The sequence below is a fragment of the Nyctereutes procyonoides genome, unplaced genomic scaffold (assembly GCF_905146905.1).
Source record: "Nyctereutes procyonoides isolate TBG_1078 unplaced genomic scaffold, NYPRO_anot_genome, whole genome shotgun sequence".
NCBI classification, from domain to species: domain Eukaryota; kingdom Metazoa; phylum Chordata; class Mammalia; order Carnivora; family Canidae; genus Nyctereutes; species Nyctereutes procyonoides.
In genome coordinates, this window is record NW_026575040.1 from 1,009,851 (window position 1) to 1,026,626 (window position 16,776).

A 16,776-nucleotide genomic window follows, 5' to 3' on the forward strand; every position below is an offset into this window, starting at 1 on the left:
AAAATGTTTTTAACATTTAATAACTAAAAACTCCCCAAAAAATGTTTTTAAAGAAACAAACCAACAGGTAGTTTAGATATTTTACTTTTCACATACAGACTTTTCAAACTAGTTATTATTAATATATCTAAGACAATGTGGATAGGATACACAGATTAGTGGACTAGAAGACATGTTAGTAAAAAGGTTTCCAGGTTAAAAAAAAAAAAAGTTTCCGGTTGAAGCATCAAAGGAAAAAAAATGGAAAAGAATAAGCGTATTTTTACACATATCCATTATGTCAAGTTCATTAATGACTTTGTTCACATATCTTACATCTTGATTTTTGTTTGCTTATACTGCCAATTTTGAGACAGTTATATTAAAATCTCCTAGTATGAGTACAGATTTTTTCATTTTTCCTTCTGATTGTGTCAGTTTTTGCTTTATTATCTTAAAGATGTGTGACATACATATAAATTTGGACTTCTTTTCCAATTCTGCTGAAATACACCTTTATTTTCTTTTAAGATCCTATTTATTTGGGATCCCTGAGTGGCTCAGCGGTTTAGCGCCTGACTTCGGCCGAGGGTGTGATCCTGGAGTCCCGGGATCGAGTCCCGCGTTGGGCTCCCTGCGAAGAGCCTGCTTTCTCCCTCTGCCTATGTCTCTGCCTCTCTCTCTCTCTCTCTCTCTCTCTCTCTGTCTCTCATAAATAAATAAAATCTTTTTTAAAAATCTAAAAAAAAAAAAAAGGTCTCCCTCTTCAACTAAATCAACAGAAGTAGTTGGAAGAAGAATGGACCCCCTATCTAACCAAACTCGTCCAGACAAATTAAATCAGTGTTTTTGAGCAAGGATTAAAGCTGTTACAAGGGATGCCTAATCACTTTCTGTTCCCACCACCAATGAGCAGTCCCCCCTCCACGACTGTGACCTCTATGTAGATGGTGCCCTATATACAAGGGCACCTGGCTAAGACAGTAAATAAGAGCTAAGATCCTGCCAGGCTCCACCCACCAAGCCGAGTTTATTGATGTATGGCTGTGTCTACCCAGACAATGTGACTCCTTTTTCTTGTATCAATTGTACCAAGGCACCTTGTATGGGCTAGAGGCAGTTCTGATCGTTCTTCTACCATATTCCTGTCCTACCCAGGATTATATTCCTCACCTCAGATGGACTGAAGATTCTCATGAACACATTAGATTTATTGTAAAAGATGAAATATTTGACACAAAATGAAATTAATTTCATAGGTAAACTCCAAATATTACTATAGATATGAATTATGTTTATGTGTATTTATATACATATAAATATACAGTTACATGGATACACATTTCTATATATCAGAAGTTAGCACAACTTAAACTTAGTTTAAAAAATAAAATAAATAAAAATTAAAAAATTAAAAATTAAAAAATTACGCTGGATTTCTATATAAAAATACTATATGAAGGAAATTTTGTTTTACATTAGACAATCCGTTTTGGTTTTTTATATTCTAAGTTCAGACATTTTTGAGTTAAGAGAGAAAATGCCTATGCCCCCATAAGAGATCTGGTTATCTGCTATATTCTTGTTGTCATTACTTCTGTTTTTGATTAATAAGAATCATAGTCTCTGGTTGTTCCTTCATGGTACCCATCCTCCCCATTATATCAGGATTTATTTTCCCAAATCAAGGCTGATACTATCCAATCTCTTCTTAAAATTTCTTCCTATGATCTCTGCTTTTCTACTGTATACTCCAGGTTTTATATAATAAAGTACAAACACCACTGGTGTCAAAGTCCATGAAGGAAATTCTTATGTGATAAACAGGCCCTCAGAATAACAGTCCAATTTATTTGTGCCCTTTAATTATTTTGATGATATAGAAAACAAATGTGTAAGCAAAGATAAACAGAGTATCACTGTAGTACCAAAATAATATTCAAATATTAATGACATTAAGTGGTGACATGCTATTGCCTAGAGAATGAATTAGTGATCAGTTTTTCTCTACTTTAAGTCAAAAGACTCATAAAGGATCTTATAAATGAACTGACAAAAGAATGATTCTCTTAAAGTTTACACCGGGCAAACCTGAGACTAGAATGATCTGCCTAAGCTTTTATACAGTTTCTAAGATTATCTTATTATTTTAAGGTCATTTTAAGGTACATTAATATTATATAAACTCTATATGCTTCCCCCTGTCTACTACATAAAAAGATTGATTCAAAGTCACTTGCCATTTTGGGGGCACCTGGGTGGCATAGTCAGTTAAGTGTCTGACTCTTGACTTCGGCTCAGGTCATGATCTCAGAATTGTGAGATCAAACTCCACTTCAGGCTCATGCTGGGCATGGAACCTGCTTAAGATTCTCTCTCTCTCTCTCTCTCTCTCTCTCTTTCTCCTTCTGCCCTTCCCCCTCCATTAAAGAAAAGGTCACTTGCCATTTTTGCGAGAAGTCTTCTGCACTGTCATTGGTGGGCACAACTGAGCAGATGCTACATCTGAAGCAGCAGGAGAGCCTGTATGATGAGCCTTTACCTTGTCAGCCCAGCTGACACCTGTATGAGCCAGACGGGGAGCAGTCACTGTGCCAGATGAACCCCTATGAAGAAAGTTCCACATTAATAAATCAAACATAAAAGTTAAAATTTTTTTAATTTAAGTATATACTTAATATTATTCTGGTCTCTATTTACTTCTGATTTTTCTGTTACTTCCTTCCTCTACTAAATTTCAGCTAAGGTTCTTCTTTTTCCAGTTCCTTGTGGTATAATGTTATTTATTTCAACTATTTTTCTTAATACAAGCATTGATAGCCTAAATTTCACTCTAACATCTGCTTTTGTCACATCCCATAGGTTTTAGAATATTGTGTTTTCTTTCTTTTTTTGAGATATATTTTGATTTGCTGTTTGATTTCTTATTTGGCCCACTGCCTGTGCAGCAGTGTGTTAATACTTATATACTAAGAATTTAATATTTACATCGTAAAAAATTTGAAAAAAATTGAAAAAGTGAAAAAATATAATACTATGAAATATGCAGCCAATAAAAGAAATAGAATATGCATGATAAAAAAAAAAGAACTTGGAATGTTTCCAAATAAAAAAGCAGTGTGACATTTTATTCCCCACTAGTTTGGTTATATAAAAGTCACTTTTTAATCACTGTTATTTACAACATGATTAAATATATTTAACACAATTCAAACTTGTTTAACTTTCAAAAAAAAGTTAAATTCTTAAATATATAATTAATATATAGATTTACTTTAAATATCTTGTCTGTGTGTATATCCACATATACAGAGTACTATATTACCATAGCAATTTAAATCAAATATAATCATAAATTTATGTTGGTCTAATACTTCATTAACCTAAGATAGTATAATATATTATATGGAAACGGGGATAATATAAAAACTCTCACTCAGTTTAAAAGAAAACTTCAGTTAAATGGGGAACCGTAAAAGATATACATATATGCCTTAAACATTTTAATTTAAAACTCCTATCTTTTAATACTATAAACGTACATTAATTTGTCAATTTATTGACATTGACATTACCAAAACAGGCTTTTCTCTTCTTGTACATTTCTTACATGAACCACAAGTATAATGCATCATTGGCAACATCCAATTTTGATTTCTTTAAAATGAAGTGAGAATTTAGTGACACCTATTAAACATTCCAAGTATATAAACTCAACTTTAACAATATTTTCCCCAATCTTTCACATCCACTCCTCACATGACAGCAAAATTTTAAGTCACCTTTATCTATCTTTCTTTCTTTTCTAAGAACTTGTCTAAGTTTTCACAAAAACAGTAAACTTATATTTAACTGGTTTACTTAATATTTAAATTCTGAGTTAAAATAATAAAGACAATTTGAAGTAAACAAGCAGGATGACCACATATTCTAAGTAAACACTTAACCAGTAAGAGAAAAATGAGTAGATATATTAAACGTAGCCTATGAACCACAATTTTTCAGCACACTGAAAAAAAATGTAGGTTTTACAATGATGATAAATACCATTTAATCTAACAATATGATTAGATGAAGATCAACACAAGAACTTTAACCATGCATGCATTAAAGGCTTCCAATGTTAAAACAAAACATGCAATATACAACATTCTAAAACACAGATCAATAGAATACATTATATAAGTACATCCCTTAAAATGGTGCTTAAATATACAAATATTTGGTTTTGTTTGCTTATATATCTTTCTCCTATTCTACTAAAGTACAATTATGTTAAGGTTCCAAAGTCCATCAACCTTCACCAAACGCAATACTATCCAATAATCTCTGTTGAAAGCAAAATTTTGGCTCTACTCAGTAACCTTACTGAGCTCTAAGTGCGAGGTACAATGTTAGGTACTTGCAATGCAGAAGATAGGACAAAGATACTGCATTAAAGAAGATCAGAGGGATCCCTGGGTGGCGCAGCGGTTTGGCGCCTGCCTTTGGCCCAGGGCGCGATCCTGGAGACCCGGGATCGAATCCCACATCAGGCTCCCGGTGCATGGAGCCTGCTTCTCCCTCTGCCTGTGTCTCTGCCTCTCTCTCTCTGTGACTATCATAAATAAATAAAAATTAAAAAAAAAAAAAAAAAAAAAAAAATAAAGAAGATCAGAGTGTAAGTACAAAAAAAGAAACATTAAAAAAGGTTGTAATACACTGCAAATGCAATAATAATACAAGTGGATGCAGGGTTCAGTAACAAGAGATGAAAATGACTATGGCATGGTCAGGGAGGGGATAAAAAGCAGTTTAGAAAGGTTAGGTTTTAACACAGGAAAGAGAATTGACCAAACTACTTACCACCCCTCCTATTACACATCCAATGTTAACACTCACTCTAAAGAATTAAGAGTCCAAACAAAACTTTGTCTTAAAAACAAATTTCCCCAGGGACATTTTCAGGAAAACAACAGTGATGACTGTTTAACATTATCAGAGGTGGTAATAACATTTAGGGCCACAAGGGGCTGACCAAAAACTTGAAAGAAAATCTGGAGAGTGGAATGGCACAGGAGGCTTTGAAAAGCTCCTACATGTTCCTGGAAATCAAGAAGGCCACATTTATGTACAGAGTTCTGTGCATGCTCTGGAAAGTTCTGAGAATGCCCTAACATCTCACTTGTGATTAAGCCTGAGGCTCTGAGGAAGCAGGAAGTGAATGCCAGAGCACTGAAGGTATGTACAACACATACACAGAACCAGACAAAGCCTAGGACATTTGCTAATTCAAGACATTTAAGACACCTCTGTCAAATCAAGCAGAAACTACACATGACAAAGAAAACAGACTTCAGAAAACTAGTTCAAGAGAGTTCTTGAACAAACAGTACCAGCATCACCGCCACCAAACAGCCACAACAACAAATCCTAAAGAGGTAGCAATCTGATCTCCAAAGCTGCCACCATTATTTAAAATATCCAATTACGGAGGCAGCCCAGGTGGCTCAGCAGTTTAGCACAGCCTTCAGCCCAGGGCCTAATCCTGGAGACCCAGGATCAAGTTCCACGTTAGGCTCCCCGCATGGAGCCGGCTTCTCCCTCTGTCTGTGTCTCTGCCTCTCTCTCCCTCTCTCTCTCTCTCTCTGTGTCTCTCATGAATAAATAAATAAAATCTTTTTTAAAATAAATAAAAAAAAATAAAATAAAATATCCAGTTACAATAAAAAAAGTCACAAGACATACAAATAAACAGGATGGTATGATCCATTCATACACACCTAAAAAAAGAGTAATTGAAACTGTCCTCAAGGAAACCGAGACACTGGGCTTAATAGACTTTAAATCAGGTACTATAATTATCTTCAAAGAATACTGAAGAACAAAAGAAAATTGTGTCTAAAAAACTAAAGTATGCAAAAAAAATGCTTCACCAACTATAGTATCAATAAAGAGAAAGTAAATAAAAAAGTACTACAAAGATATTCTGGAGTTGAAAAATATAGTAACTGCAATGAAAAATTCACCAGAGAGACTCAACAGCAGATTTGAGCCAGCAAAATAAAGAATAGGCAACCTTGAAAAGAGGACAATTAAGATTATCTGAGAAACAGGATGAAAAAAAGAATGCAGAAAAATGAATAGAGCCTCAAAGACCTGTGGAACACTGTCACAAGTACCAACATAGGTAAAGTGGGATTCCCAGGAAAGAGAAGGGTGCAAAAAGGGTATCTGCAGAAATGAACAAAAACTTCCCATATTTGATGAAAAACAGTCATCTATACATCCAAAAAGTCCAATGAACTTCAAATAGAATATACTCAGAAGTCGACACCTAGATACATCACAAACTATCCAAAGACAAAGAGAAAATCATGAAAGCAGCAAGAGATAAGTGAGGCATTTCAAAATGGATCCCTAGCAAGAATGACAGATGCTTTCTCATCAGAAACCATTAAGTCAAAACCTAACCAAAGAGGTAAAGGATCTATACCCTAAAAACTATAGAACACTTCTGAAAGAAATTGAGGAAGACACAAAGAGATGGAAAAATATTCCATGCTCCTGGATTGGCAGAATTAATATTGTGAAAATGTCAATGTTACCCAGGACAATTTACACGTTTAATGCAATCCCTATCAAAATACCATGGACTTTCTTCAGAGACTTAGAACAAATTATTTTAAGATTTGTGTGGAATCAGAAAAGACCCCGAATAGCCAGGGGAATCTTTAAAAAGAAAACCATAGCTGGGGGCATCACAATGCCAGATTTCAGGTTGTACTACAAAGCTGTGGTCATCAAGACAGTGTGGTACTGGCACAAAAACAGAAACATAGATCAATGGAACAGAATAGAGAACCCAGAAGTGGACCCTGAACTTTATGGTCAACTAATATTCGATAAAGGAGGAAAGACTATCCACTGGAAGAAAGACAGTCTCTTCAATAAATGGTGCTGGGAAAATTGGACATCCACATGCAGAAGAATGAAACTAGACCACTCTCTTGCACCATACACAAAGATAAACTCAAAATGGATGAAAGATCTAAATGTGAGACAAGATTCCATCAAAATCCTAGAGGAGAACACAGGCAACACCCTTTTTGAACTTGGCCACAGTAACTTCTTGCAAGATACATCCACGAAGGCAAAAGAAACAAAAGCAAAAATGAACTATTGGGACTTCATCAAGATAAGAAGCTTTTGCACAGCAAAGGATACAGCCAACAAAACTCAAAGACAACCTACAGAATGGGAGAAGATATTTGCAAATAACATATCAGATAAAGGGCTAGTTTCTAAAATCTATAAAGAACTTATTAAACTCAACAGCAAAGAAACAAACAATCCAATCATGAAATGGGCAAAAGACATGAAGAGAAATCTCACAGAGGAAGACATAGACATGGCCAACATGCACGTGAGAAAATGCTCTGCATCACTTGCCATCAGGGAAATACAAATCAAAACCACAATGAGATACCACCTCACACCAGTCAGAATGGGGAAAATTAACAAGGCAGGAAACAACAAATGTTGAAGAGGATGCGGAGAAAAGGGAACCCTCTTACACTGTTGGTGGGAATGTGAACTGGTGCAGCCACTCTGGAAAACTGTGTGGAGGTTCCTCAAAGAATTAAAAATAGACCTGCCCTACGACCCAGCAATTGCACTGTTAGGGATTTACCCCAAAGATTCAGATGCAATGAAACGTCGGGACACCTGCACCCCGATGTTTCTAGCAGCAATGTCCACAATAGCCAAACTGTGGAAGGAGCCTCGGTGTCCATCGAAAGATGAATGGATAAAGAAGATGTGGTTTATGTAAACAATGGAATATTACTCAGCCATTAGAAACGACAAATACCCACCATTTGCTTCAACGCGGATGGAACTGGAGGGTATTATGCTGAGTGAAGTAAGTCAATCGGAGGACAAACAGGGTATGTTCTCATTCATTTGGGGAATATGAATAATAGTGAAAGGGAATATAAGGGAAGGGAAAAGAAATGTGTGGGAAATATCACAAAGGGAGACAGAACATAAAGACTCCTAACTCTGGGAAATGAACTAGGGGTGGTGGAAGGGGAGGAGGGCGGGGGGTGTGGGGGTGAATGGGTGACGGGCACTGAAGGAGACACTTGACGGGATGAGCACTGGGTGTTATTCTGTATGTTGGTAAATCAAACACCAATAAAAATTAATTTATTAAAAAAAATTAAATTAAATTAAATTTAAAAAAAGAAACCATTAAGTCAAAAAAAAAAAAAAAAGAGAGAGAGAGAAACCATTAAGTCAGAAGGAAGCCTGGATGGTGCAGTCAGTCAAGTATCCAACTCTTGGTTTCACCTCAGGTCATGATCTCAGTCATGAGATCAAGCCCCAAGTCCGACTCTGCGCTCAGCACAGAGTCTGCTTGGGATTCTCATTCTGCCCTTCCCAGTCGTTCTCTCCCTCGCTCTCTCTCTCAAAAAATAAATCTTTAAAAAAAATTAAAAATTTAAAACATAAAGAAGGAGGTGAGAGGACATATTCAAAGTTGGAAAGAAAAAGACTTTCAACCAAGAATTCTGTCTACTACAAAATTATCCTTCAAAACTGAAGGACAGGGATCCCTGGGTGGCACAGCGGTTTGGCACCTGCCTTTGGCCCAGGGCGCGATCCTGGAGACCCGGGATCGAATCCCACGTCGGGCTCCCGGTGCATGGAGCCTGCTTCTCCCTCTGCCTGTGTCTCTGCCTCTCTCTCTCTCTCTCTGTGTGACTATCATAAATAAAAATAAATAAATAAATAAATAAATAAATAAATAAATAAATAAATAAATAAATAAATAAGTTATTTAAAAAAATTAAAAAAAAAACTGAAGGACAAATTAATATATTCTCAGAAAAACAAAAACTGAGAAAAACTGTCAGTAGCAGACCTGCCCAACAAGATTCTAAAGGGAGTCCTTCAGGCCAAAATGAGAGGACACTAAACAATAACTTGAATCCACATGAAGATATAAGGACCACTAATAAAAATAACTACATAGGTAATACAAAATAATTTCTAAATGTATTTTTTGTTTATAACTTTTTTCTAGATATCTGATTTAAAATATAACTGCATTAAAACAATAATTATAAAACTGCACTGATGGGATTACAATGTATAAAGATAAAATTTTCATGACAGTAATACAGTTTATGATATATATTTAGATCTTTTGTTGTAAAAGAAATTGTCAGTTCATGTTACGAATCATTTAGTATGAATATGTTTATGGGTTTTAATTTTTGGATCCTAATTATAGTTGATATTACATTTCCTAAAAGTTAAACTTTACTGTCCTGGATTTCTTTTAACATTTTAATCAAATAATTTTGAATTCATACACAAACATATACAAGGTTTTTTTTATACTAGTATATCAGTTTTATTATCCACAGAAAATAATTTACTGTAATGCAAGCCTTAGCAGGCTTTTTTACGTTCATCTCACCCAAAATTTAAGCTTCTTCGAGCATTTGATGTTACACTTATTCTATCTGTCGATGGACTTGGAATCACATGACGTCCCGGAGACATCTTCTTCACCTCCCAAGCCAAAGAAGTTGGTCTGTCAATTCAAGACATATGACAGATTAAATCAACAGAGAAAAAAGAGAAAAACCTAATCTTTTCTTTTGGTTGCTAGTGGGTGAAAACATAATCAGGTCACAATTTTTCCCTAGAGCACTGTTCACCAGAAAGTTACCATATTACCCAGTAAGCAACACAGATGATGCATGGTCTGGGATTTTTCATCCACAGCACAGCAACATAACCCTACTTATCTAAAAAGGCCACGAGTTTACAAAGACAAAGCATATAATGCTTATATTTTAAAAGCCTCTACCTAAAAACATATTAAAAAGACAATGGTACTAATTCAGGCTACTTCTACAACTCAACCTGTGCTGTCCTGGAAAACCAAGTGTGTAGAAGAGAGATCAAGAAGAAAAACAGTTGTTGAGAGTTAAATGAAGAACACACAGGAAAATCTGAAGTCTCCTTTCCTCTACATGAGAGTGGGAGTATAAACATTTCCTTGCTCTTTGCTGGGAAAGCCTAGTTCTCCTTCATTGGCCCCAGAACCTTGACAGGATGCTCAAAATGTTTTTCTCAAGCAGCATTTTCTCTATGCCTAATGGCCTCAGGTGACCCTCCATAACTCCCTCAGAATCTCCTTCCCTATTACTCTCCATTCAATCAGTGGCTGTGATTTTTTTCTCACATTTAGAAGTGGTATTTGTTGGTGCACCCGCATGGCTCAATTAAACATTCAACTCTTGATTTTGGCTTGGGTCATGATTTCAGCTCAGCATGGAGCCTGCTTGAGATTCTCTCTCCCCCTCTTCTCTGCCCCTCCTCAAACTCTCTCTCTCTCTAAAAACAAAGTGACATTTCTTGTTAGAAAATTCAGTCAGATAAAAGATTATCCAAATAAAGTCTAAAGCTTTTGACAATTTATTATCAAATCACCTTTCAGAAAGCTTGTGACAAATTATAGTTCTACCAAATGAAAAGTGCCCATTTACCTTCAAACTTGCCAACAGTGATGATCTTGTTTTAAAAATTTTAATGGCTTGTGAAAAATATGGCACTGGTTGCAAAGTCTAGAATAATTACTACCTGGCACTTTACAGGAAAAGTTTGCTGACTCCTATGCTAGAATTTCAGTCTTATGAGGAATGCTTCTTCTTTTTAAAAAATATTTATTTATTTAGGAGTAGGGGAAGAGCCCAATTGGGGGCGGGACAGAGGGGGCGGGGGGTGGAGAGAATATCTCAAGTCACGAGTTCTTTTCCATACAGAAATTTTGATAACAGTATCTTTGAATTCATTAGCAAATTATGTTTGTTTTTAAAATTATATATTTTTATTATCATTACTAGTGAGGCTGAACTTTTTTTACCAGCCATTTAAATGTCTCCTTTTGGGGGGGGTGCCTGAGTGGTTCCATGGGTTCAGTATCCAACTCTTTTTTTTTTTTAATTTATTTATTTATGATAGTCACACACACACACAGAGAGAGAGAGAGAGAGAGAGGCAGAGACACAGGCAGAGGGAGAAGCAGGCTCCATGCACTGGGAGCCCGATGTGGGATTCGATCCCGGGTCTCCAGGATCGCGCCCTGGGCCAAAGGCAGGCGCCAAACCGCTGCGCCACCCAGGGATCCCTCAGTATCCAACTCTTGATTTCAGCTCAAGTCATAATCTCAGGGTACTGAGACTGAACTCTGAGTCGGGCTCCATGCCCTCTGTAGTGCCTGCTTCTCTCCCTCTCCTTCCGCCCCTCCTCCTGCTTATACACACTCTCTTTCTCAAACAAATAAATCTTTTAAAATTTACCCCAAAGGTACAGATGCAGTAAAAAGCCGGGACACCTGCACCCCGATGTTTATAGCAACAATGTCCACAATAGCCAAACTGTGGAAGGAGCCTCGATGTCCATCAAAAGATGAATGGATAAAGAAGCTGTTGTCTACGTATATACAATGGAATATTCCTCAGCCATTAGAAACGACAAATACCCACCATTTGCTTCAACGTGGATGGAACTGGAGGGTATTATGCTGAGTGAAGTAAGTCAATCGGAGAAGGACAAACATTATATGTTCTCATTCATTTGGGAAATATAAATAATAGTGAAAGGGAATAGAAGGGAAGGGAGAAGAAGTGTGTGGGAAATATCAGAAAGGGAGACAGAATATAAAGACTTCTACTCTGGGAAACGAACTAGGGGTGGTGGAAGGAGAGGAGGGTGGGGGGTGGGGGTGAATGGGTGACGGGCACTGAGGGGGGCACTTGACGGGATGAGCACTGGGTGTTATACTACATGTTGGCAAATTGAACTCGAATAAAAAAAATAAAATAAAAAATAAAATTTTTAAAAATGTATAAAATAAAAAATAAATTTCTTCTTTGGGATTTGTGTGTTGGTATCTTTCGCAACATTTTCTAATTGATTTGAAATCATTTACTACTACTATTATTATTACTATTATGGCTACATATCCTTAGCATAGATGACATAACTTTAAATTTTAATTTTTTATATAGAAAGGCATATTTTATTCCTATGAAATCAAGCCTATTAATGCTTTCCTTTGTGGTTTCTGCCTTTGTCTTGTAAAGCACTTACCCATAATAAAAATATATAAATATTTATCTATATTTTCTTTTCTATGTACAATTACAGTTCTTACATGTGAATCTCAAATGAAACTTTATTAGAGAGAGAGAGAGAGAGAGAGAGAGAGAGGCAGAGACACAGGCAGAGGGAGAAGCAGGCTCCATGCAGGGAGCCCGACGTGGGACTCGATCTCGGGTCTCCAGGATCATGCCCTGGGCTGAAGGTGGTGCTAAACTGCTGAGCCACGGGGACTGCCCTCAAATGAAATTTTTTTTTAAAGATTTTATTTATTTATTTGAGGGAGAGAGGGAGAGCGCACGAGCAGGGTAGGGCCAAATGGAGAAGCAGACTCCTTACAGAGCAGGGAGCCCAACACAAGGCTCAATTCCAGGCCCCTGGGATCATGACCTGAGCTGAAGGCACTTAATGGACTGGGCCACCCAGATACCCCTCAAATGAATTTTGATGCATGATTTGAGGAATGTAAGATGAATAATGCCACCTACAGGGAATTTAAGGTTGCTTCTAGATCTAGGGAGCTGTCTCAAGAAGCAAAGAGTAGATAATAAGCTGGTTAAGATAAACAGAGATGTCTCAGGTATGTTTCTGAACCATGGTACTAGGACAGACTTAACTTTGGACTTGGCCTCAGAATCTTTCTTAATACAATTCTCAACACACCCATCACTACCTGATTGGAATTTATAAGCAAGCAAAAAAAAAAAATCTAGCTTTTTCTGTATTGGTAGTTATAGACCCTTTTGGATATAAGAAACAGAAACTCAATCAAGATAAATTTAAATAGAAAAAGAAAAAATATTTCTCTAAGGATATAAACTATATAAGGTCAAGGACATTCAAAGTAATGAGCACCGGGTATTATATGCAACTAATGAATCACTAAATCCTACCTCTGACACTAAAAGAAGAAGAGACGAAAAATATAAAATTAAATTAAATTAAATTAAATTAAAATATAAAATAAAATAAAATAAAATAAAATAAAATAAAATAAAATAAAATAAAATAAAATAAGAGACGAAACAAAACAAAGGAAACAGATGGCTATTAGGGGGGAGTGAAGAGGTGAAACAGGTGAAGGGGAATAAGGTATACTATTATGATGAGCATGGAGTAATGTATATAATTGCTGAATCACTATATTGCACACCTGAAACTGATATAACACTGTGTGTTAATTACACTGGAATTTAAAAACATTTTTTTCATTATGAGAAACAAAAATGTTAAAAGGATCAACGTATGATTTTCCTGGATTCAGTTTTCTGGGTATCAAGCCTTCCTAGATTTGTCTCTTGAGATTCTTTCACTCTCCTGGTTCCCCATGGGGCTGATACAGATAGGGACAAAAAACATGTTCTGTACTGGACGATTCCATTTACAGAAATTTAATTACAATTAAATCCAAGGGAAAGAGGCAATATAGGCCTGTTTTCTCTGAGTCAAAAGTATGATTATAGCTTCTTGTGACTTGGCCTAGTCCACAAAGGCTCAGGTTTCACTTATAAGCTTAACTGAATAATAAATTGTTCCTCTGCCTTTTGCACATAACCAAAGTAACACTAAGTCTAGCTGATCACCTATCTCTGGAATATCTCTCAACTCTCCTTGTTGCTACTACTCCAGTCTGAGTAGCCATAATCTATAAACTATATTGCTGTACCTTATCTTCCCACAGTACAGCCAGGAAGATCTTTTAAAATCACAAATTTGATATGTAACTTCCTTACTTAAAAATCTTTTATGGCTCAAAATAAAGTCTAAAGTTTTTACAATATCCACAGAGCCCTACATATTCTAGTCCCAGCCTACTTCTCTAGCCTTACCTCATGCTACTTTTCCCCTTGTTCTCTCCATTCCAGTCCCGTTAAACTCTAAATTCCTTGACTATACTGTACTCTCTTCTACTTCCAGGTTATCACATATACTACTGCCTCTACATGAGGTTACTCTTTTATTCTCTGTCATGCCAACTCCTATTTGATATTTCTGTCTCACTTAAATATGACCTCCTTGGGGAAGCCTTCCTGGATTCAGCAAATTGGTTAATGCTACTTTTTATATTCCCAAAGTATTTTAGGATGACTGTATTTTGATGACACTTTGTACACTGATAATTATTGAACATCAATTTTTCCCATAAATGCACTATATACCTCATGAGGACAGGGGCTGTGTCTGTTTCCTTCTCCACAACAGTCCTAGAGCTTGGTGCATAGGCTCAGATATTGTGCAGTGATTTCAAACGAAGGATTCTTGAAACAAATGAACATGGCGGTGGGGGGGGGGGAGGGCCAGGGGAAGAGGCAAACCATAAAACAGACTCTAAACTATAGAGAACTGAGGGTTGCTAGAGGGAAGCTAGGTAGGGGGATGGGTTAAATGAGTGATAAGTATTAAGGAGGGCACTTGTGATGAGCACTGGGTATTATATGTAAGTGATGAATCACTAAATTCTACTCTTGAAGGGGCACCTGGGTGGCTGAGTTGGTTAGGTATCTACCTTCGCTCCAGTCATGATCCCAGGGTCCTGGGATCAAGCCCTGCAAAGGGCTCCCTGCTCCATAGGGGGCCTGCTTCTCCGCTCCCTCTGCCTGCTACTCCCCCATACTTGTGTGCTCTGTCTCTGTCCAATAAATAAACTCTTTAAATAAAATAAAATAAATAATAAAGTCTACTCCTGAAACACTACACTATATGTTAACTAAATAAATTTAAATAAAAACTTGAAACAAAAAAAATGTTTCTAAAATAACTTTGATCTCTCATTACTCCCCAATCAAAAATCATCTATTTTTCTCATTGCCTACTACCTTAAGAAAAAACACTATTCCTTTCCCTAACTTATTTTCCCTTCACACATGCTCTGTACTTCAATAGCTGTCTTAACTTATTATCTTCATCTAAAAGGCCAACCACTTGTTTAAATCCATCACATCTTTAAACGTTTCTTCTACATCCTCCATGAAATCTTTCCTGAACTGTCCTCTACAAAAGAAGATGATCCTGTCCTACTCTAACACCTGCAATATTTTTTTGTGTGATAAGTGCTATTTTATCCCACCCTTAGACTACAAAGTCATGAGAGTAGTAAATAATATCCTATTCAGCAATTAAATCTCTGTGCTAGATAAAAGTGTCCTGCACTAGTATTTGTAACTGAACTGAATGAGAAATACAGTTCCAAACTTGCAGATCTGTACAAGTTCCAAGTTAAACTTAGGTCAAATTCATCGTCAGTTTCAATTGCTTTTTCAAAGTGCTGGCTGCTATAAAGACCAGAGTTCATTACCTGCTTTGAGCATCTGTCTTCTCTAGCTTTTCCTGAAGTTGAATCCAGTCAATCAATGCTTTGAAATCTCTTACATAGTTATCCAGCATCATTAGCACCTCCTAATTAAAACAAACAACAATCATTAAATTCCATTCTGAGAAAAGTTTTAAGAACAAACTTCAGACTCAAGGACTTAGGAATTAATAATTTTTACATTATACGCCTCATTATACGTTTTATGGTTTATGGTTTATGGCAACAAAACCTACTGAACTATTAGTTTTTTGTATGTATCTTGTTTTATTTTTACTCTCACTGTGCAGGAAGAAGTTAGTAAAGCTGAGAGTTTAGAGGTCAAGAGATGGTACTGATATGCCTTCTCAAGATCCCTCTCAAATGACCATTCTTTTAACCTTTTCTTATAATTAAGTTTGATAAAAAGTAAAACGCATTAAACAAATGTACAGATTAATTATTCCAAAGCAAAAACCATGCATCAAACCACCCAGAAAAATGCTAATTTCCAAAAGGTACCTGGTACTGCGTCCTAATCACTACTCTAATCTTGCTCCAAGGCAACCACTGCTTTGACTTCTGATAGATTAATATTACCTGACTTTGAAATTCATATAAATGAAATCAAGGTATTTATTATTTTGTGACTTTTTGTTCTTTTGTTTACTAGGTTCATCCATATTGCAGAATGAACCTGCAATTCATTTACTGTCATTCTCTAAGGTCACTACTGAAGAGTATTTTATTGAAAGCATATTTATTCAATCTACAGTTTAAGAACATTGAGATGATTTTCAAATTATATGCTGTTATTCATGTACATGTCCTCTGCATGTATGTATGCATTTCTGTTGAGAATAAGCCCAAGAATGGCATTCTGAGTCACAGGATGAGTATATGTTCTACTCTAATATATAATACCAAACTGTTTTCTGAAATAGTTGCCCTCCCCACCAGCAGTGTATATGAGTTCTCCTTGCTCCACTCCCTTAAAACTACACTTGGTATTGTCCATTTGGGGTTTTATTTTTAACCTGAGCCATTCTGGTTGATGGTTTTGTAATGGCTTCATTTTTAATATACTTTTCTAAAACTACTATGATTTTTCAGCCCTTTTTCATATGCTTATTAGCCATCCTCATTTTGTGAAGCACCTAATTCAAGATTCGAGCCCAAGTGCCTATTAAACACTCTTGCCTTTTTCTTTTTGATAGGAAGGGGTTCCTTACATCTTTTGGATATGAGCCTTTTTTTTTTTTTTGGTTATATGTGTTGCACACATATACTTGCCTTCACTCTCCTAATGGAATAGAATCTTCTGATGAACATAAATTCCTAATTTC

At 36.2% G+C, this 16,776-nt stretch overlaps 1 protein-coding gene across 7 annotated transcripts in view; it reads right to left on the reverse strand.

The window, feature by feature from the left end:
• The window catches only part of SCAPER (S-phase cyclin A associated protein in the ER), a 433,964-nt gene that overhangs the window by 356,427 nt on the left and 60,761 nt on the right, over positions 1–16,776 (reverse strand). For all 7 annotated transcript variants that reach the window (XM_055319784.1, XM_055319782.1, XM_055319779.1 and 4 more), the window contains 3 exons: positions 15,437–15,537; positions 9,449–9,565; positions 2,425–2,585 (listed from right to left, as the gene is read on the reverse strand). In XM_055319784.1, the coding sequence (XP_055175759.1) occupies positions 2,425–2,585; positions 9,449–9,565; positions 15,437–15,537 (379 nt within the window). The remainder of the gene's footprint in view (positions 1–2,424; positions 2,586–9,448; positions 9,566–15,436; positions 15,538–16,776) is intronic.